The sequence below is a fragment of the Anolis carolinensis genome, chromosome 1, assembly GCF_035594765.1.
Source record: "Anolis carolinensis isolate JA03-04 chromosome 1, rAnoCar3.1.pri, whole genome shotgun sequence".
Classification (NCBI taxonomy): domain Eukaryota; kingdom Metazoa; phylum Chordata; class Lepidosauria; order Squamata; family Dactyloidae; genus Anolis; species Anolis carolinensis.
Genome location: NC_085841.1, coordinates 235,135,292 through 235,157,085, shown reverse-complemented (window position 1 = coordinate 235,157,085; position 21,794 = coordinate 235,135,292). Strand labels below are relative to the sequence as shown.

The window sequence follows — 21,794 nt, the reverse complement described above, 5'->3', positions numbered from 1 at the left end:
ACATGTGAGTTGCAGTCTTTGGGAGTATAGGATTCCATAAGTCCAGGGGTAGGTCTGGGGAAAAGTATTCTTCTTTTTCATAAAATCACAAAAGTATGAATGGAACGTGGAGGGCCCCCGTCCGGGCATCCCCTGGCAGCTGTAGAGGGTGAGGGTCCTTGGAGAACTATGTCTCCCCAGCGAGGGAGCGATCCCCCCCATCCCCAATTCACAGAAGGGGGTAGGGAAAACCATTCCGCGAGTCGCGGGGAGAGGAAAACCCGGGATAAAGCAGCTTGGCTTGAAAGGAGCTGTCGGTCCCGTTTTGACAGTCAGCTGTTGAGGTGCCGAAAACTGGACCGATTCTGGTTCTGCTGGTTGTCTTCGAGTCAGGAGCCTTAGAAAGGGTTAAGACTAAAAGAGGAGCGTTCTAGGGATAATTTTGATAGAGATATGAGCCAATTTATATCGACCGCCATGTTAATCTATGGCAGAGAAACCTCAACCGGAGTTAAAGGACGGGAGGGAGAGAAACCGCATGCAAAGGAAGGAGTCAGAGGGAGATACAAAATAACCAGATAGAGAGTGTTATTGTTAAAATAAATGCTACTTTTATTGGGGGGATTTGTTACATAGTTCAGGGAAGAGGAAAATGAAGGAAAAAAAGGTCTTTTAATAATAGTCTGTTGCGGTCCCGCTCCGTTCCTTTGGAGAGTAATCTATGGAACTCTCTGCTGCGTTTTCAAATCAATTTGAAAGCTGGGGTGATGGTCATCAAGGTCAAGGGTCAAGGTTTTCCCCTGACATTAAGTCCAGTCATGTCTGACTCTGGAGGTTGGTGCTCATCTCCATTTCTAAGCCGAAGAGCCGGCGTTGTCCGTAGACTCCTCCAAGGTCATGTGAGATGACTACATGGAGCGGCGTTACCTTCCCACCGGAGCAGTACCTATTGATGCACTCACATTTGCATGTTTTCGAACTTCTGGGTTGGCAGAAGCTGGGGCTAACAGTGGGGGCTCTCTCCGCTCCCCCAATTCAAACCTGCGGCCTTTCAGTCCAGAAGTTCAGCAGCTCAGCGCTTTAACATGCTGTGCCATCAGGAGATATTATTTCCTAAAGGTTGTGAATATACAATATTTCTGATTGGGTTTTTTTTGTTTGTTGGAGGCAAGTATGAATGCTGCAATTAGGAAAAATGATTAGGATGTAATGGCCTTGCAGCTTTAAAGCCTGGCTGTTTCCTCCCTGAGTGAATTTTTTGTTGGGAGGTGTTAGCTGGCCCTGATTGTTTCCTGTCTGGAATTCCCTTGTTTTCAGAGTGGTGTTGTTTGCGATATTTTATGTACCAAAACATGTTAGACAACAAATTTGTCAGAAAAAGTAGTTCAGTACACAGTAATGCTATATAGTAATTACTGTATTTATGAATTTAGCACCAAAATATCACGATATATTGAAAGCATTGTCTACAAAAATGCGTTGGATAATCCAGAACGTTGGATAAGCGAGTGTTGGATAAGTGAGACTCTACTGTATATTTCTAATCTTATATTATGTGCTCAGAACTGGATTATATGAGGCCCCTTCTTCACAGCTGGATAAAATGCACACTGAAGTGGATTATATGGCAGTGTGGAGTCAAGATAATCCAGTGCAAAGCAGATAATATAAGATTATAAATGGGTTATATAGTTGTGTGGAAGGGCCTTGAGTCTACACTGCCATATAATCCAGTGCAAATTAGATAATCTGTGGAAGAAGCCTAAGTGAGGCCTAAATCTGCCTGTCCCCTAACTGAAACCTGGCTGTCCCTTGGTTGCTAGGCAACCAAGTGGGCAGAGATTAGCCCTCTAAACTGGCAGCAATTGGATAAAAAAATTATTGCTCTCCCTCTAATTAGGACTTTATTTTTCTTTTCTTTTTGTTGTATCAACCTTGAGGCGTGGATGATGGGTTGTGTTGTCAAATTTTGAGGTTGGGGGGCCTGTACTTTTGTTGTTTTGTGAATCGCCGTGATGCCATCACTCTTTTATATATATAGATTGGAGAAGTCACCAGCTGAAGTCTTGCTATGACCTTTGCCTGTATTTTCCTGTCCTGGGAAGGTCTGTCAACATCTTGCCAAGCTTCATTTAGATGATTGGTTCAACCAGCTACCTTGAATGGAACCCATACAAACCGGTACAGGGGATAACTGGAGCCGGATGGACTACCCTTCTTTTGTCTCGCTGCTTGGACAATATGTGACATTCACCAACCTGGCATGGAGTTTCCAGTTACGGGATACCATGCCACCATTTTGGAAAGGCTATTTCACCTTTGTTATTTCCAGCCATGGACATTTGTATGAGCAATATTTTCTGTTGGACTTGTTTGGGAGTTGGGTTCAATCAGAGACTGTACATGCAAAAAGACAATAAGAGTTTCAACAGGGTTATTGTGCCCTCGCAGCAGGGATACTTAATCCCATCATCCGCCATCACCTCACCCATTGTTCAGAAACCTGCCACCAGAGGCACTCCAAGTGACCAGCTACTGGGCAAAAGACATTTGGTATTAATGGCAAGTTTTGTTTTGTTTTTTAAATCTCTATGTTTGCAAATCCATTACAACTTGTACCCTTGGTTCACTTCTGACACGAGAAATAAATAAATATCTCAGCCTATTTTGGCAAATTATCGCAGACTGGCATCACTTTCAGCTGAAATTAATAAAATACCTGTGGCTTCTGCTTCAATTTGGTGAGATCTATTCTTGAATATTGGCTTCTTTTGCTCACCAGGCGTAACCCACAGCTGCTTGGATCTCACTATTCAATGCTGCTCTAAATTGCTCGATAACACTCTGATCACTTACAGAAGTCCACAGTCATAAACAGTCCTTTTTCAGTCCACAAATCTGCTTCAGAGAAGAATGCAGTCCTGGTTCTTCACCCTCTTTTCTCCGCTGCAAACAGGTGTCGAAATAGCAAGGCCTCTCTGATTACACGGCTCTCTTCACCAGCAGCACTGTCCAACTGTCCAAACTGGTTCGGCAGTAGCAGAACAGAAACAGTATCAAATCAATCCCCAGGTCTTTGCAGGCTCAGCCAATCGGCTTCATGCGCATCATGTGCCTTTGCAAACCATGACAAAGGTGACTTGGAATCCCCATACCACCAAGAACTTGACACAATTCATTATGATCCACATAGTCAAAGGCTTTGGAATAGTCAATAAAACAGAAATACTGTAGATGCCCTGCGACAAGGTAACGATCCTTTGCCTATTCGAAGCTAACTAAACTGTTCCTCATTGAGGACTAGGGACTTGGGTAGTGTGGGGTTGAATTCCAACAAAAAGAGGGTCCTTTTTTTTGGAGAAGGTATATGGAGCCTCAAAGTTTCAATGGAGGTGAATCTTCAGGACATAACGTTGGATTCGCGTTCATCTTCTCTGGGGCAGACAGTTGTGAAATAACATGACCAGACCAGACTAGGGGGGAAAGGTTGACTATTCACCCCGAACCAAGACATCTCCCCTACTACGCCAAGCGCTTCCTGCGCCTTTAAGGAACAACCCGGGCTCAAGAGTTGCTGCTCCAGCATGACTCAGCATTTCTCTCGGAGGACATTTATTGGCCCGCTGCAGATCTGCCAGAGAGAAGTGAGCTCGTCTTGATTTCTGCAGCTTTGCACCGAGGATTCGGATTTCGACAGTGAGTAAAGTGCAGCGGAGGCGCTTCTGGGCCTGGGAGGGATTGGGTTGGGGAGAAAGCCCGCTGGGTTTGGTGGGGCTAAAGAGGCTTTAGCATTGCATTCTTTTGCTAACCAAAGCTCCTTTGTTCTCTTCGCAGTGCCTGGCAAATACACACTCACCTACTTCCCCGTCCGCGGTGAGTGCATAAGACACACACACCTCTAAGAAAGCAAGGGCTTTGCAAGCTACGCAGTTAAACCGCGCTCGTCCCACTTTAGCACGGCCATGGCTGCATCCCAGGCGATCCAGGGAGGTGTAGTTTGCTGAAGGAGGCTCCTCGAGATGGGTGCTGCGTGCCTTCAAGTAGTTCCCATTTAGGATGACCCCCCCCCCTCCCCCAAGACAACTAAACCTGGATATATTTATTAGTTGTGGCATTGAATGCCGTTTATATATATGTTAACCGCCCAGAGTTCCTCTGGGGCGGTCTAGAAATAAGGTATTATTTCCGAATAACAATAAAAACTCTCCAGTCACTCCTGTAACTTATACTACCACATTTCTTCGATTCTAAGACGGCATCCATTGCAAGATGCACACTAATTGTAGTACCACCAACAGAAATAACAGTTCCAAGACACATTTTTAGAGATGTTTATATGAGAGGATCCCCGCCCCCGGTGGCACAGTGTGTTATAGCGCTGAGCTGCTGAACTTGCGGACCAAAAGGTTGCAGACTGTTAGGCCCAGCTTCTGCCAACCTAGCAGTTCAAAAACATGCAAATGTGAGTAGATCAATAGGTGCCACTCCGGCGGGAAGGTAACGGCGCTCCATGCAGTAATGCCAGCCACATGACCTTGGAGGAGTCTATGGACAACGCTGGCTCTCTGGCTTAGAAATGGAGATGAGCACCAACTCCCAGAGTCGGACATGATTAGAAACATTTACCTTTTTCTTATATGGGAGGAATGTCTGTCTTAGAATCGAGGAAATATATAAGTGCCAAAGATTTTCTACTTCATTCTGTGCCAGAGGTACAATCCCTTGTACTTTGGCACACCTTGGAACTACAAATAAACCTTTGAATCTCATAAACTGAAAATGGAGCCAAGGTTTTTTGTTTTTCCCATCCAACCTAACCCAGATTTTAATAAGAGTTTAATGTGTTGTCGAAGGCTTTCATGGTCTGAATCACTGGGTTGCTGGAAGTTTTCTGGGCTGTATGGCCATGTTCCAGAAGCATTCTCGCCTGACGTTTTGCCTGCATCTATGGCAGGCATCCTCAGAGGTGAGGTCTGTTGGAAACTAGGCAAGTGGGGTTTATATATCTTGGAATAACGTCCAGGGTGGGAGAAAAGAACTCTTGACTGTTAGAGGCCAGTGCAAATATTGTAATTAATTACTTTGATTAGCATTAATGGTCTTGCAAACTTCATGTTCTGGCTTCTTCCTGCCTGGGGGAATATTTTGTTCAGAGAAATCAGGTGCCCCTGATTGACTCATGTCTGGAATACCTGTTTTTAGAGTATTGTTCCTTATTTACTATTCTGAGTTTTTAAATGCTAGTAGCCAGATTGTGTTCATTTTCATGGATTCCTCCATTCTGTTGAAATGGTCCACATATTTGTGGATTTCAGTGGCTTCTCTGTGTAGTCTGGTTGTTAGAGTGGTTCAGCATTTCTGTGTTCCCCACAAAGGATTCCTCCAGGCAGGAATCAGCCAGGCTTTTCAGTGCTAATCAGGGTGATCAGTTGCAACATTTACACTTTCCTCCAGCAGATAAAAGTTCTTTCTCCCACCCTGGACTTTCCACTGATATATAAACCCCACTTGCCTAGTTTCCAACAGACCTCAACAACCTCTGAGGATGCCTGCTATAGATGTGGGCGAAACATCAGGAGAGAATGCTCCTGGAACATGGCCATATAGCCTGGAAAACTCATAGCAACCCGTTAAATGTGTTTCTTTTTCTTTTCATCCTTTTGATCCATGCATGTGACCACCGCAGATCATGTCAGTTGCTTTGCAATGATCACATGCATGCACAATCTTTTTTGGTTTTTCTTACGCCCTTTTCTGCAGACCATTCTATTTTGCTCTGCCTACAGATGTAGGAAAGTAGCTCAGGTAGCAACCTCTGAGAATACCTGCCAAAACGTCAGGAGAGAATACTTCTGGAACATGGCCATACAGCCCGGAAAACTCACAACAACGTAGCATAGGTTGGCTCAATGTTGTCATATAATCCTGTTCAAAGCAGATAATCTGGATTTTATATGGCAGTGTAGGTAGCGCCTTACGTTGGATGCATTGTCTTGCCACATACTTTGCATTTATTCATGATGCTTTGGGGTTTCTTCCTCGCAGGACGTGGGGAAGCCACCCGGATGCTGCTGGCTGATCAAAAACAGGAGTGGACAGAAGACGTAGTGACTGGGGAGATATGGCAGAAGGGAGACCTCAAGAAATCATGTGTGAGTTGTGCTATTTGGGGAGTTTGGAGCAGGTCTGCACATTCTCTGGACCTCCCAAGTGTTTTGATCTTCAGCTCCATTGGACAAGGAGACTAGGGCTTCTGGGAGTTGGAGTCCCAAACACCTGGAGGGCCAGAGGTTTAGAGAGTTGGGGGTCCTTCTGGAATAGGGATTTTCCAGACTAACCCTTCATCTCTTCCTTCAAACATGCTAAAAGTTGAAGCTTTCTCCCCTGGGCCCCTTGATGGGAATAAGCACTGAAATGTTTAGTCACTAAACCTTTGCCCACGTCACTTGCTCTTTCTTCTCCTCCACCAGGTCTTTGGCCAAGTGCCTAGATTTCAAGATGGAGATTTTGTACTGGTCCAGTCAAATGCTATCCTGCGTCACTTGGCAAGGAACCATGGTATGGAAAAGTTCAGGAGAAATAATGGTGGAAATAGTCACATGGGTGGTACAAACTGATGTGAAAGTTGTATCTGCAAATGAGGGGAAATGTATACAGGCAGTCCTCGATTTACAAACATCAAATTTACAAATAACTTATAGTTAAGATCGTGGGTGAGACAACAGGAGGGGAGAGAAATCTACCCCTCAGAAGAGAAATTCCCTCCTGGAAGAGATATCATGGAGAAAAGCTGTTTCCATGGAAGCATTCTCACCAATCCTTGTTTATTTATGTATCTATTTACTTTATTTATACCCCGTCTTTCTCACCCAAAGGGGAGCCTCCGGTGACCTAGGAGATAAAAGCCTAGTGACTTGAAGGTTGGGTTGCTGACCTGATAGCTGCCAGGTTCAAATCCCACCCTGGGAGAGTGTGGATGAGCTCCCTCTATCAGCTGCAGCTCCATGCGGGGACATGAGAGAAGCCTCCCACAAGGATGGTAAAACATCAAAACATCCGGGTGTCCCCTGGGCAATGTCCTTGCAGACGGCCAATTCTCTCACTCCAGAAGCAACTCCGGTTGCTCATGACACACACACACACACACAAAAACCCAAAGGGGACCCAAATTTTTGAAAATCCCATTTTCACACGGACAGAAAGGGATGTGAAATCTGAACGGGCACAGACAGCAAAACACATCATAGGGGTGTGAACCCTTCCCTATTCTATCCAGATAGATAGATAGAGCTGGGGGTACACTTAGAAAATGTACCTGTTCTGACTTATATATACAAATTCAACTTAAGAGCAAACCTACAGAGCCTATCTTGTTCGCAACTTGTGGACTGCCTGCACATATGCTTTGGCTGTGTACACAAAACTTTGTTTCTTGGATGTGTTGCTAAGTGTATTTTGTGGAATATAACATGAACAAAAAAAATACTTTTGCAGGTTCTGTTTTGGTTTGGGGAGGGCTGGGAGTGGGAGCACTAGTTAAATATTTTTTGTTTTCCAAGTTCCGAGTGATAACTGTCCTGTCGCAGCAAATTGTTGGGATTATTTGATCAGCAACAAGGCAATTCCCTTCTTCAGCAGAAGCAGCCTTCCTCCAGGAGCTCCTGGTGGTGCAATGGGTTAAACCCTTGTGCTGGCAGGACTGCTGACATGAAGGCTGGGTTGCTGGCCTGAAGGTTGCCGGTTTGAATCAGGGGAGAGTACAGATGAACTCCCTCTGTCAGCTTCAGCTCCAGCTGCTCATGCAGGGACATGAAAGAAGCCTACAAGGATGGTAAAAACATCAACCATCTGGGCGTCCCCTCGACAACATCCCTGCAGACGGCCAATTTTTTCACACCAGAAGCAACTTGCAGTTTCTCAAGTCGCTTCTGACATGGAAAAAAAGCCCTCTGGTTAAGGATATTTAATAGAAAACTTTATACAGCAGTATTTACATATATCTAGCAGATGTTCTTAACTCTTCTCTAGCCCTTCTTTCCAACCCTCCCAGTCAGTTCATACCTTCTCCATATTTATTTATTTATTGTATTTTATTTCCAACATTTAAACCCCACCCTTTTCACCCAAGGGGACTCAGGGCGGCTTACAACAATTGGCAGATTTATACCTAAAATGCTATTAGAATATTACATACAAATTACAACTATAAGTCAGAATCCATAGTATTACCTTTTCTCTGGTCTTCTTCGTTAATTCTTCAAACTTAGTATCTCCATCTCCAACAGCTTAACACTCCGACAACTCCTCCTCTAACAGAGAAGCTTGTCCTTTTTTATTATTCTTTCAGCTGCCCCACCCTGGCTGTAAATTACTCAATACTAGCCAGGTGATTAAATCCTTAATGCTTGCTGCTAGGGTGGTACTGATCCTTATAATTACCTATTGTCACTTTGGAAATAGTGGAATGTTACAAAACTCTGACAATAATAGTACTAGTTGTTCTTGTAATCATAGGTAAAAGGTAAAGGTTTCCCCTGACGCTAAGTCCAGTCGTGACCGACTCTGGGGGTTGGTGCTCATCTCCATTTCTAAGCCGAAGAGCCGGCGTTGTCCATAGACATCTCCAGGTCATGTGGCCGGCATGATTGCATGGAGCGCCGTTACCTTCCCGCCGGAGCGGTACCTATTGACCTACTCACATTTGCATGTTTTTGAACTGCTAGGTTGGCAGGAGGGTTGCAATCATGATAAATGACAAAAGCAAAAGCACAAAGAGTACTCATGAAATTACATTGAACTACAGACCACAATGAACAAAATGGATATAAACATAATTACATGAAATAAAGCCAAATAGACTGTTGCGGTCAAGTGCGCCTGGAGGGTATAAACCTGGGGATTCTGTAATGCAGGGATTATGAACTAGAATATGGGAGGCTAGATGACCCCTCACACCCGGATGTTACTAAAGCCTGGGGAGTTGTCTTTGCTTACTCCATATTTTGAAAGTACAGACACAAACCCTATCCGCTGGTGCTAAAGGAAGGTGCAGTGCTGCAGCTGGCACCTAGGTTGAGGAGTATGAATTGCTTTGAATGAGTTTTTCTTGGCTGGGGTGAGCCCACATGAAGCAAATTGCATAGCTGAAGGCATTTTGCCTGCCCTTGTGCCTTCCTTCTTTGGGAAAGATGCAGGACACGCAAAGCTCATCTGCTGCTATCCGCCTGTCATTGATTGGAGGGAATAGTAGGGTTCCAGCCCCTTTCACTTTTCACCTTTTTAAAATAGGAAGGACAGTGTGGTTGGGGATACACTGGTGTGATAGGGTTTTTGGAATAGCTTTTTGGAAGGGAGTGGGCTTCAGCCAATGCATTGGTCAGCAGCATAGAGGATCTCTGGGCTAGATTAGATCCAAGAGGCAGCCTATTTCCGCATTGTTTTTAAAAGCTCAGTGGTTATCTGTGAAAATTCTGTGGTTAGGGAGAAAGGAAGAAGTGCATCTCTGAATGCCTGATTGTGCTTATATAAAATTTTGAGAGAATGTGAAGACACAGATTTTCCCATTCCTTTCCCGGTCAGGACTGTATGGTCAAGATGCGCGAGAAGCAACGCTGCTGGACATGGTGAATGATGGAGTGGAAGACCTACGTGTTAAATATGCCCGCCTCATCTATCAGAACTATGTGAGTTGCAAGATGCGAGGGCTTGGTTTTGTTTCTATTCTGAGAATCCCAAGCTGTTAATGGTCTCTTGGACTCTGTGACAAGGGCTAGAAAGGAATTAGAGCATGAGGGGTGTGACATCAAGGAAAGTAGTGTTGATTTTCAGGCAAAACCAAAGCCTGAAAAAGCAGAAACAATTTTCCTATTAGTTTGATGCACAATTCAGACTAATTCTCAATATTGAAATGTTTTTGACAAGGGCTGCAGTAGAAAGGAATGTGAACACTAAAGGAAGACTCAAACCCAGTTTCCTCAATTGTCTGACTCGTGTTTTCTTCTTTGTTTGAGCAGGAAATATGGGAATGTCTCCTGTAGGAAAGGAGAAGCCTACAGATTTCAGTTCTTTTCTTTTGTTGCAATGAGTCCTTTGACCAAGATCAGGGTTCACCTCTGGCAGACATCAAACCCAAAACATAGCTGTTCCACCTTGCAGTATTGTTTAAGGAGTTTCAAGCTAAACTCTACCAGCTCACCTAAAGAGATGTAAATCTTCACTTAGTTTATTTTATTATTTATTGAGTCCCCTTCAGGGTAGGGAAAGGGGGTAGAAATAAGGTAAATAAATAAGAAATATTAATTTTTTTTCTCGGATATTTCTACCCCGCCTTTCTCTGCAACGCGGACCCAAGGCCGATTACAAGCAGAATACAAACATTAAAATCCTTCAATCAGGAGAACAAAATAGAAAACATGATAAAACAACAATCAATTAAATCCCACATTTTAGTTAATTCTCTTAGTTCATTCTCTTATACAAGAATGATAAATTACAAATGTTCTCCCCCCCCCCCCCAACGGTGCTTCCTGAAATAAGAAGCATTTTTGCACATTCTAATTTTTTTTCCTTTTGCAATTTGGGACTTTTTAATAAGTTTTGAAAGAAGATTTACATGAAGCAAATTCGTATCGTAGTTTTAAAAAATCCCTTTGCAAATGCAAAGCATGAACTGGTCTTTTAAGTCTTGCACAGGGTGAGATGTCTAGTTCTGGGTGACAGATTTTTTTGATTATATGTTTCTGCCTTTCTTGTGTACCACGTGTATGTTTGGCAGTAGTCCTTATATCCCTCCTCACTCATACTCATTCCCTGCATCTACATGAAGGTGGCCAGGTGATGGGGTTCTTTGGTTGGAAGGAGAGAAACTTTGTTCAAAGGGCCTTCTCACCATGCTGACTGTTCTCTCCTGATAGGATGCAGGCAAAGCTGAGTACATTGAGGCCCTGCCAGCCCAGCTCCGTCCTTTTGAGAACCTTCTGGCTCAGAATGATGGAGGGAAAGGCTTCATTGTAGGCAAAAAGGTAAGTCAGTTCACCAAAGGCAAGATCGGGATTAGTTAGCTTACTTAAGGTACTGATTCCATTGCTCTGTTTTTGTCGTATTATATATTTCATTATAGCTTACTTCTAAATAATTTAGAAAAATGAGAAATAACTGAAATATAGTTATAGTTTATTTAATAAAGTAGATATGTTGCTCGGCAGCCTTCTTTAACAGAAATGTTGCTACTTGAGGCAGAAATTATATGGAAAGGATAGGCTCCACTACCAATGTGAAGAACACCTTATTCATTTTGTTGTTGAGGTGTGCCTTTGAGTCATTGCTGATTTATTATGAGTATACCATGACAAGATATTTTTTTGAGGCTGAGAGTGCCGCTTGCCCAGGGTCACTTAGGAGGGTTCTGTGACCAGAGGTGGATTTGAACCCTGGCCACCCAGTGTCCTAGTCTAATGTTCAAGCTACTACACTGGCTCTGACATGTTTTAGTAACCTTTTATTCAGAACTAAGGGTATGCACTTACAAAATGAAACAACCAGGTCAGGTAAACTTTGCATGAGTAAACAAGAATATTGGGTATTTTTTATAGTCACCATTTCAAGCCTTCTTCCAAAATGCATCCTGGGATGGATGACTATAGAAGAAAGCCAGCATTGACTCCCGTCAGGCCTGCAGGCGAAGGGCTTTTCCCAACCGGGTGACTCATGTCCTTCCATGATGTCAGGCATGTAGCCGGGGGGAGGGGCTTGAGAGGCTTCAGCCCGCCCCCCGAAATTCTCAGGGTGGTCCGCGAGAAGGCCTTGCATTTATTATTTAAACTGTTATGTTTATTCATATCATGATCTGATCACCATGCTCATTATATCCCATATGCATGGGGGTATTGGGATAACAATACAAAAGGTTTGCTAGGGTAGATCCTCTCTCACTCAGACTCAGTCTCTTCCCCCCCCTCCCCTCCCCAGGAACCAAAATCCTGGCTACAAGCCTGCATGATGTATTTCACAAAAGAGGTTGCCCCCAGCATACATCAGTGTTTGGGCAAGTATAGAGTAGGATAGTCAGTCCTTTGTACGAAAGCCATGCTGTTTAGTGCCTTAAACTTCATCGCTGGCATATTTAATGTAAACCAGTAGCTTATATGCAGTTAGGGCAGTTCTTTTAAATCCATTATTACGTAATTTGCATGAGTAATTCTGGTAATCATCTAGCTGTTGAATTTTGCATTATGGTGGAATCACATAGCACATAGTTATTTGGGAATTACCGACATGTAAACTGTGGCCAGATTTTCCAGGTAAGTGACAGACTAGCCAAAGCTTTTCCAATTTATTGAGCTCCTGTGGGCCTCCAGTAAGAGGTGGGTTCAGAAATAAGCACTTCCTTCTTCAAGGAAAAGTGCTACCCCATCCAGGCAGGCTACTTATTTAATACTATAGACTTTATTTTCTACACCTTATGTATTATGAAAATTAACACTTTGCATCCAACAACCAGAATTCCAGGACTTTTAGAAATTATGCACCTTGAGTATGTGGTTTCTCATTTGTATAATTTACTTAGTTACAGGAAAAGGCAAATGTCTGTGCAAGGCACCACAATTAATAAATGGACAGCTTGTTCATTCACTTCAGATATCAATGCTTATTATCCCCTTTTCTATGCCTATCACCAGTCATAAACACAAAAATCTGTTTTTTAGAATGTTTTCATTTAAATACTTTTAAATGCAAAACATACAGTTTAAAATATATAAAATATTCCTCAAAAGCAAAAAAACTATTTAGGATTTTCCATTTCATATGCAAATTGCCTGTTAATATCAATATTGTACTTGTTATATATGGTAGTGTTTATATGTTAATGGTAATGTTTCTTGAAACTGGGCAGAGCTGCTTTAAAAAATTCTAAATGGGAAATTGCATATGTACAAGCAAGCACACATTAAGGGACAGATGAAAACACTGAACTGACCCTGGTCTCTTTATTATTGTGTGTTGTGCTATATTTAGTAGAACAAGGGATGACAGTAATGTTTTTTAAATATTTGCAACTCCTTCTGACATGAGCTGCCCTCTTTTTTCAGATCTCTTTTGTAGACTATAACCTCCTCGACATACTACAGTTACATCTCGTCCTGGCACCGAATTGTCTGGATTCCTTCCCTTTGCTGGCTGCCTATGTGCAGAGGCTCAATGCTAGACCACATCTCAAGACTTACCTGGAATCTGAGGGCCGCAAACAGCGTCCCATCAATGGAAATGGCAAGCAGTGAACCAATTCCTTCACAGTGAGGCAGCTTTTGTGATGTCCTGTGGAAGCTTTGTAGAGGGTTTTTTTGTAGTATGGTACAAATAAATGTTAGTTTCAGTAAGATATCTTTTTGCCTTTTTTGATGGGGTGTGTGGGTGGGCGGGGAAGGAGTGTAAACCAGCAGAAGTGCTAGGAGTCTCTGAAAGGACCCAGTAAGCAGGATGGCAACTCTCGTTTAAGAGTGCAACAGCATCCACCAACAAAGGCACAACTTGGGAGCCAGTTGACATAATTGTAGAAGAAATATTAATCAGATCTCATACTTTTCAAAAAGGGTAAATTCAGCTGTAGAAGCATGTAATTCGGAATGAGGCAATAGTACAAGGTACTGTATTGGGAAGGCTAAGCACCCCATGCTTCTCTGTCAGCAATCCAAGTTGTGTTTATCCTTCGAAAACCAGGAATGAGCCAGTCATCAAACTTTCAGCATCTTTTCCATGCGGACCCTAGCTGTATGCTCAACTAGAACTGTGTACGTTCTTAAAGCTGAATAACACTAAAAGGCAATATAAAAATAAGTAACCTTCTGTGGTTGATATCTTACACAGCATTTGGTGACCGACAGGTGTACCGTAGCTGGTCCCCACCCAGGTACACTATTCACAGAGTCTTCTTGGGGAACAACAGGTGGGAAATCCTTTTATAACTGCAGTAGGAAGCTCACTGATAAGCTTTGAGCTAATCGTCTTCTGGGCTAGTTAGTTCCACAGAGTTGTCTTGTAGCCAACGCCTTATATCAAGAAACAGTTTTCTAAGTACAGAGATACTCGGAGGAACACCTCAGCAAGCGAGAGTCCAAAAATGGCAGGCTAAAACTCAGAACCTTAATCAGTGGCTGACGCCAGATGAGAGACTCCCTCCTGGGCACACAGAAGACTGGGCAACTTGGAAGGCGCTGAACAGACTGTGCTCTGGTGAGAGGGACATGGTTTTAAAGAGAATTTTCCTGATTTACTGCTATTTGACCTAATTTGCAAAAGGCCTTTGTGAGGCCTAAGTTTAAGTGAGGTCCAAGTTTAAGAGAAAACACGGATGTTTGAAAAAGAATTGTTGCAGAAAGGGAGTTACTTTTCAAGGATAACAGTACATCAGGACATTACTGGTTAGATAGTACTCCCTAAGTTTCCCAGCCGTTTTGGACTTATGCTTGCAACCAAAGTAGATAAGCAGGTGAAGTGATCAGAGTCAATAACATGAAAGCACCATTGCCTAAAGAGTCACATGTTGTTAGAACAAAGAAAACGAATGGAATTGTATGATAGTAAAGATGCTTTTGACGTAGATAATATTAGACTAATGGGGTAAATGATCTTTGTAAGCCAATAATATGTTTTCTACTTTCTGTAATAGTGATAAAAAGCCTTGCAACCCATTTCAGGTGGCGACAAAATCTTTGATTGCATTCCTGTATGCATTTTTGTCACTATTGCTAAGCTCGTAATAAAGAGCTTCTGCAGTTTGAAGATTCAACTTTTGGTGTCTTTCCTAACCTTGCCCTCTCCACTAAGGGGGGTCCTGCCTTCAGTGAGATCAGAGGATTACCGGTGCGTCTTTGCCCCTTCACTGGCACCACGAGATGCAGAGCCAACCTTAAGAAATGGGGCTACAAGATGGAGTCTGCGACATCGAGACTGTGGAGAAGAGCAAACCACAGACCACCTACTGCAATGCATTCTGAGCCCTGTTATATGCACAATGGAGCACCTTCTAATAGCAACACCAGAGGCACTCCAAGTGACCAGCTACTGGGCAAAAGACATTTATTATTAATGCCAAGTTAAAAAAAATCTCTGTTTGCAAATCCATTACAATTTGTACCCTCAGTTAACTTCTGACACAAGAAATAAATAAGAATCTCAGCCTATTTTGGCAAATTATTGCAGGCTGGCATCACTTTCAACTGAAATTAATAAAATACCTCTGTGGCTTTTGCTTCAACTTGGTGATATCTATTCTTGTGAGAGAGAGCAATAAAGGAATGTTACCCTGCCATATTAAAAGGCAGTGCTAGAAAGCTGCAGCTGCCTGCCACGTAACTTACTCAGTTTGCTGAACTTGTTCTATACACATATCCAGCTCGCCATATGCCCAGCAACATTTCCTCAAAAGCTATATAAAGAACTAGCTGTGCCCGGCCACGCGTTGCTGTGGCGAAGTCTGGTGGTATGGGAAATAAAGTATTGAGGAATTGGTGGTAGTTAAGGTAAAGGGTAAAGGTTTTCCCCAGACATTAAGTCCAGTCGTGTCTTACTCTGGAGGTTGGTGCTCATCTCCATTTCTAAGCCGAAGAGCCGGCGTTGTCCGTAGACTCCAAGGTCATGTAGGATGACTACATGGAGCGGCGTTACCTTCCCACCGGAGCAGTACCTATTGATCCACTCACATTTGCATGTTTTCAAACTTCTGGGTTGGCAGAAGCTGGAGCTAACAGTGGGGGCTCTCTCCGCTCCCCCAATTCAAACCTGTGGCCTTTCAGTCCAGAAGTTCAGCGCTTTAACACGCTGCGCCATCAGGGGATATTATTTCCTAAAGGTTGTGAATATACAATATTTCTGATTGGTTTTTTTTGTTTGTTGGAGGCAAGTATGAATGCTGCAATTAGGAAAAATGATTAGGATGTAATGGCCTTGCAGCTTTAAAGCCTGGCTGTTTCCTCCCTGAGTGAATTTTTTGTTGGGAGGTGTTAGCTGGCCCTGATTGTTTCCTGTCTGGAATTCCCTTGTTTTCAGAGTGGTGTTGTTTGCGATATTTTATGTGCTTCTAATGTCTGTGGCCCTAAGAAAACAGAGGATTTGCCAGTCTTTTATTATGGGAATCCTTTGTTGGGAGGTGTTAGCTGGCCCTGATTGTTTCCTGTCTGGAATTCCCTTGTTTTCAGAGTGGTGTTGTTTGCGATATTTTATGTGCTTCTACTGTCTGTGGCCCTGAGAAAACAGAGGATTTTCCAGACTTTGATGATGGGAATACTTTGTTGGGAGGTGTTAGCTGGCCCTGATTGTTTCCTGTCTGGAATTCCCTTGTTTTCAGAGTGGTGTTGTTTGCGATATTTTATGTGCTTCTACTGTCTGTGGCCCTGAGAAAACATGTCACGACCCAGGCTGCAGAGCACCAATAACCATACACAGAGGCCAGAATCTATCTTATATCTTTATTAAGGGAATATATAAAGTCAATAAAAGCAAGTGTAAGAAATAGTTCAGAAGTAGACCTTTCAGGGAAGGTCAAAATTAGTCCAAAGAAACAATGTCCAGTATGAAATATTAAGGTCCAAAGTTGTAATCCAATAACCGAAACACTCACTTTGCCAAGCAAAGTGAGGGGAGATGACAAGGTCCTTTAGTCCATGAAACTTGAGCAAGGCTAGGAAGTAACTTGATTCTTGGAACACAAGGCTTGAAACAAGGCAACAAGAAACGAGGAGCAAGAACAAGATCCGTGGTAATTACTTGGCAAGGTCCGGGAAGCAAGGCAAGATCCGGGGAGTAAACAAGGCTGGGAGCGGAGGCTTGGAAACAGGAACGAGGCTTGGGAACAGGAACAAGGCTTGGAAGCGGGAGTAGCGCTGTCCACACACACTACTCCAGTAGCTGACGAATTGACTCCGCAAGATTCCTAAAGGGCAAGGAACCTAAATAGGTTCTCGTTTTCCCACCAAAGAACACTTCTCTGGGGAATCAGAAACGAAAGTCAATCTCTGTGCCCAGATGTATGACTCCCTAAAATTTCTCATGGAAGCAGGCTTAATCATCTGAATGCTTTGCTGCGATTCTCAGGTTTCTGCGATTAGCCTGCTGAACTCCTTTTTGTTGCTGATAATAATTACGGCGAGAAAATGGGGGAGATTTTGACTCAGGGCTTGTTTGGCAGATTTCTGGAGGACAAATCTCCTGCAGGTGCAAGGGCTCCAATTCTGGCTGGGAAAGTTCCCTTTCTGGCTGAAATGGTGGAAAACCCAAGTTTTCCTCTTCATCCGTCACAACAGCACTAGGAACGGGACTACATGGCCCATGAGTCATCACACTATCCCCCTCCTCAAGCCCCCTCTCAAAATAGGGCTCTCTCCCCGAGGCGCGAGGTCGCGGCTTGGTGGGGTAGGTCTGATGGAAGCGGCGGGTTAAATCGGGGGCATGGACTGTGGAAGCGTCTTCCCATGAGCGTTCCTCGGGGCCAAAACCCACCCAGTCAATGAGATATTGCAGGCGGCGGCGGTGAAAGCGAGAATCCAAAATGTCCTGAACCTCGAACTCCTCCTCCCCATCCACCAAAACAGGAGGGGGGGCCGGCCGGTCTGCAGCAGGGCGCACACCATCCGCCGGAAGGAGCAGGGAGCGATGGAACACTGGATGAATGCGCATAGAGCGCGGAAGTTGGAGTTTGAAAGTCACGGGGTTAAGTTGCGCCACCACCGGATAGGGACCAATGAAGCGGGCATCTAACTTCCGGCAAGGGCGATGGGAGGGCAAAAAGCGAGTGGACAGAAGAACCCGGTCTCCTACCTTGATTTCGGGGCCCGGCTGGCGATGTTTGTCAGCGTGGCGTTTATAGTCCTCCTTGGCTTGGTCTAGTTGCTGGAGCAAAAGTTGTTGCACCGCTGTGAGTTCCTGCAGCCAGTCTTCTGCTGCGGGAACTTCTGAGGTTTCAACAATAGAAGGAAAGAAACGTGGATGGAAGCCGTAGTTTGCAAAGAACGGGGTTTCTTTAGTTGAAGCCTGGACACCATTGTTATAGGCAAACTCCGACAGCGGTAATAGGGAAGCCCAATTGTCCTGCTGGTAGTTTACATAACAGCGAAGGTATTGTTCCAGAGTGGCATTGGTGCGCTCAGTTTGCCCATCCGTTTGGGGATGGTGAGCCGAAGATAAACGAGAGTCTATGCCCAATAGTTTTTGTAGTGCTTTCCAGAAACGAGAGGTGAATTGAGACCCACGGTCTGTGACCAAACTTTTGGGCAAACCATGCAATCTGAAAACATGCTGAAGGAATAAATCTGCAGTCTCTTTGGCCGTGGGAAGGCCATCGCAGAGAATGAAATGGGCGAGCTTGGTAAAAAGGTCCACCACCACTAGGATCGTGGTGAATCCACAGGAAGGTGGTAGGTCAGTGATAAAATCCGCCGAGATTATTTCCCATGGGCGAGATGGAGTAGGAAGGGGATGCAGAAGCCCTGAGGGCTTCTCCCGTCTTGTCTTGGAGCGCTGGCATACTGGGCAGGAATTGACATATTTTTCCACATCCTTGCGGATCTTGGGCCACCAGAAATCTCTTAGGATCAAATGCATGGTTTTAAATAGTCCGAAATGCCCTGCTGGCTTGCAGTCGTGACACAGACGAAGTGCCTTTTCCCTGCCCAGCCCCGGGGGAATGTAGACATGATTTCTATAGCAAAGTAAACCATCCTTAAGCGAGAAGGGAAAATGTAGTCCTTGGCGAAGTTGGTCCTGAGCCCAGGCATCTGCTTGTTGACTGGCCCTGATTTCCTGAGCACAAAGGGGCCCTGGAGTAGAGGGAGTAGATTCAATTGGAGTGGATTTGGTGTTTCCCACTGTGAGCGTGGCAAAGTTCTCGGGCTGCAGCAATTGGGACTCAAAGGTCTCTTTGCGCCCTGCAGCATATTCCGGTTTTCGTGACAGAGCATCTGCCTGCTTGGTCTGGGCTGGGGTTACATAATGAATTTGGAAGTCAAAACGCTCAAAGAATAAAGCCCAGCGTTGTTGTCTCTGATTTAGCTTGCGGGCAGTTCTTAGATGTTCTAGATTCCGATGATCAGTGTGGACCTCAATGGGAAATTTGGCCCCTTCTAACCAATGTCTCCAAGTTTCAAAGGCTGCCTTTATGGCCAAAAGTTCCTTTTCCCAAATAGTGTAGTTTCTCTCTGGGGCGGTCAGCTGACGAGAGTAAAAGGCACAAGGGTGAAGATGTTCTCCCACTGGTTGCAAAAGTACCGCTCCAATTGCCACATCGGAGGCGTCTGCCTGTACGACAAAAGGGGTTTCAGGATCTGGGTGCTGAAGGATTGGCTGTGACGTGAATAATTTTTTTAGTTGTTGGAATCCTTTCTCAGCTTGCTCTGTCCAGCGGAAAGGCTGTTTCCCTCGGATGCAGCTGGTGATTGGATCAGACCAGCGGGCAAAGTCTGGAATGAACTTGCGGTAGTAGTTCGCGAACCCCAAGAAGCGTTGCACCTCTTTCTTGTTGGTTGGCGCCCGCCATTCCAATACTGCTGCAACCTTTGCCGGGTCCATGGTGAGCCCTAGTGGCGAGACACGATATCCCAGGAAATCTACCTCTTGTAGATCAAAAGCGCATTTTTCCAGCTTGGCATAAAGTCCATGATCCCGCAAACGTTGTAACACCATTCTAACGTGGTTCTCATGTTCTGATTGTGATCTAGAAAACACCAAAAAATCGTCCAGGTAGATAATCAAGAACCGGTCTAGATAATCCTGAAAGATATCGTTGACAAAATGTTGAAACGTTGCGGGAGCTCCACATAAACCGAAATTCATGACCAGGGTTTCGAATAAACCGAATTTAGTCTGGAAGGCAGTCTTCCACTCGTCCCCTTCCCTGATGCGAACTAGATTATAAGCTCCTCGAAGATCCAGTTTGGTGTAAACCTTAGCCCCTCGAAACCGGTCTAAGAGGTCCGAGATCAAAGGCAGGGGATACCGGTTTCGCTTAGTGATATTGTTCAATGCTCTATAGTCCACCACCAAGCGTAGGTCCCCTGACTTCTTTTTTACAAACATCACTGGGGAAGCGGCTGGGGATTGAGAGGGTCTGATAAACCCCTTGCGGAGGTTTGTCTCTAAGAACTCCCTGAGAGCTTCTTGCTCTGGTTCAGTCAGGGAGTAGAGGTGTCCTCGCGGGATCGGGGCCCCCTCCACCAAGTCAATGGCACAGTCATAAGGTCTATGTGGGGGTAGTCTCTCGGCTTCCTTTTCATTGAATACGTCCCAATATTCCGAGTACTTCTTGGGCAAGGTGATGATGGGTTCAGTGTCTGTGGCATGACAGACCTTGGCTACAAGGCAATGGTTTTGGCAATATTTTGAAGCAAACTGCAGTTCTCTGTTGGACCAGGAGATGCTTGGGTCGTGGAGTGTCAGCCATGGAATACCCAAAATCACAGGGAAGTGGGGAACCTCGGTAACAAAGAAGGAAATCTCTTCCATGTGTTCCCTTATCCACATTCTGGTGGGTTCCGACCACTGGCTTACTGGACCTGTCTTGAGGGGGCGGCCATCGATGGCTTGCACCACACGGGCGTTCTTGAAGTCATGATATTGTAATCCCAGAGAGTCGGCATACTCTCTATCAATGAAATTGTTTGTGGCTCCTGAGTCTATCATGGCATGGACCATGACGGGTCCTTTTTTCACTGACCACAAGGTGACCACTAGGAGAAATAGGACCCCGGTTGGCGGCTCTTGAGTGGGGTTTTTGACCGGGTTGGCGAGCCTCTCTACGCCCGGTCGCTGGCTTCCCCCGCCGGCTGTGCGCCAGCCGCCTCAGACGTCTTCGTCTCCGTGGAGGACGCCGCCGCCAGACGAGCGGCGGGCTTCCCTTTGGCTGGACACTCTCTGGCAAAGTGGCCCCCGTTTCCGCAGTACCAACAGAGATTTAGGCGTTGGCGGCGGGCCTTCTCGGCGGCATCTAATTTGGGACGCACATTGCCCAGCTGCATCGGCACCTCCTCGCTTCCTCTGGGGTATGGGGCTGGTGGCGGGGGTCTCCACACTGGACGCGGCTGGACGCCGGTGGGAGCGGGAGGTTTCGCTCCGGTCCTACCGCTCTGGCCTCGGATCCATTGCCTTCTGTTGGCAAGCATGACTTCAGCTCGTAAACATTGATCAATGAGTGCTTCAAGAGAGTGTGGAGGATCCACCTTGGAGATTTCCTCCAGCATCTCGATGTTGAGACCCTCCCGAAATTGTCCTCTAAGGGCTACATCGTTCCATCCGGTGTTATGGGCCAGCACTCGGAACTCGGCTATGTACTGGGACAAGGGTCTGTCCCCTTGGGAGAGGCGCCGGAGTTTGTGGCCGGCTGCCTCCAAATTGTCCTCGATTCCCCAGGTCGCCTTAAGGTGGTCCAAGAAGTGTTGCGCTGATCTTAGATGTGGGGAAACTTGGTCGAACAGTGCCGTCACCCAGTTGGCCGCTGGCCCGTCTAGGAGACTGTAAATCCACGCCACCTTGATGTCTTCTTGGGGAAACTCGGCAGCACGGGCCTCTAGATAAGCCTGGCATTGGCGACGGAAAACATGAACCTTAGAAGCTTCTCCAGAAAACTTGGTTGGCAACGCCATGGCCGGGAGACGGATTCCGCGCTCCTTCAAACCCCTTATTTCACCATCCTGCGCGTCGAGCTTATCACGGATACGGTCCACTTCGTCCTTGTCGATGGTGTAGCTGAGGGGCTGGGCCCCCGGTCCGGCTCCGGTAGACATTCTGGCCTAGGTTAATTGGTGCTTAGGGCGGCGGAGTCAAACTGTCAC

At 45.2% G+C, this 21,794-nt stretch overlaps 2 protein-coding genes across 3 annotated transcripts in view; one reads left to right on the top strand and one right to left on the bottom strand.

Moving 5' to 3' along the window:
- LOC100563124 (calcium-binding protein 2) overlaps positions 1 to 9,559 on the bottom strand; it is a 55,969-nt gene extending 46,410 nt beyond the window's left edge. For both annotated transcript variants that reach the window (XM_062967124.1, XM_062967130.1), the window contains exon 1: positions 8,209 to 9,559. The gene's annotated coding sequence lies outside the window, so the exon portion shown is untranslated. The remainder of the gene's footprint in view (positions 1 to 8,208) is intronic.
- On the top strand, positions 3,525 to 13,357 carry LOC100565219 (glutathione S-transferase P). The gene is made up of 7 exons (XM_003215081.4): positions 3,525 to 3,675; positions 3,814 to 3,852; positions 6,025 to 6,131; positions 6,450 to 6,537; positions 9,559 to 9,662; positions 10,893 to 11,000; positions 13,068 to 13,357. Coding segments are annotated over exons 1-7 (636 nt in total). The 5' UTR covers positions 3,525 to 3,674; the 3' UTR covers positions 13,257 to 13,357.
- Positions 13,358 to 21,794: the final 8,437 nt, after the last annotated feature.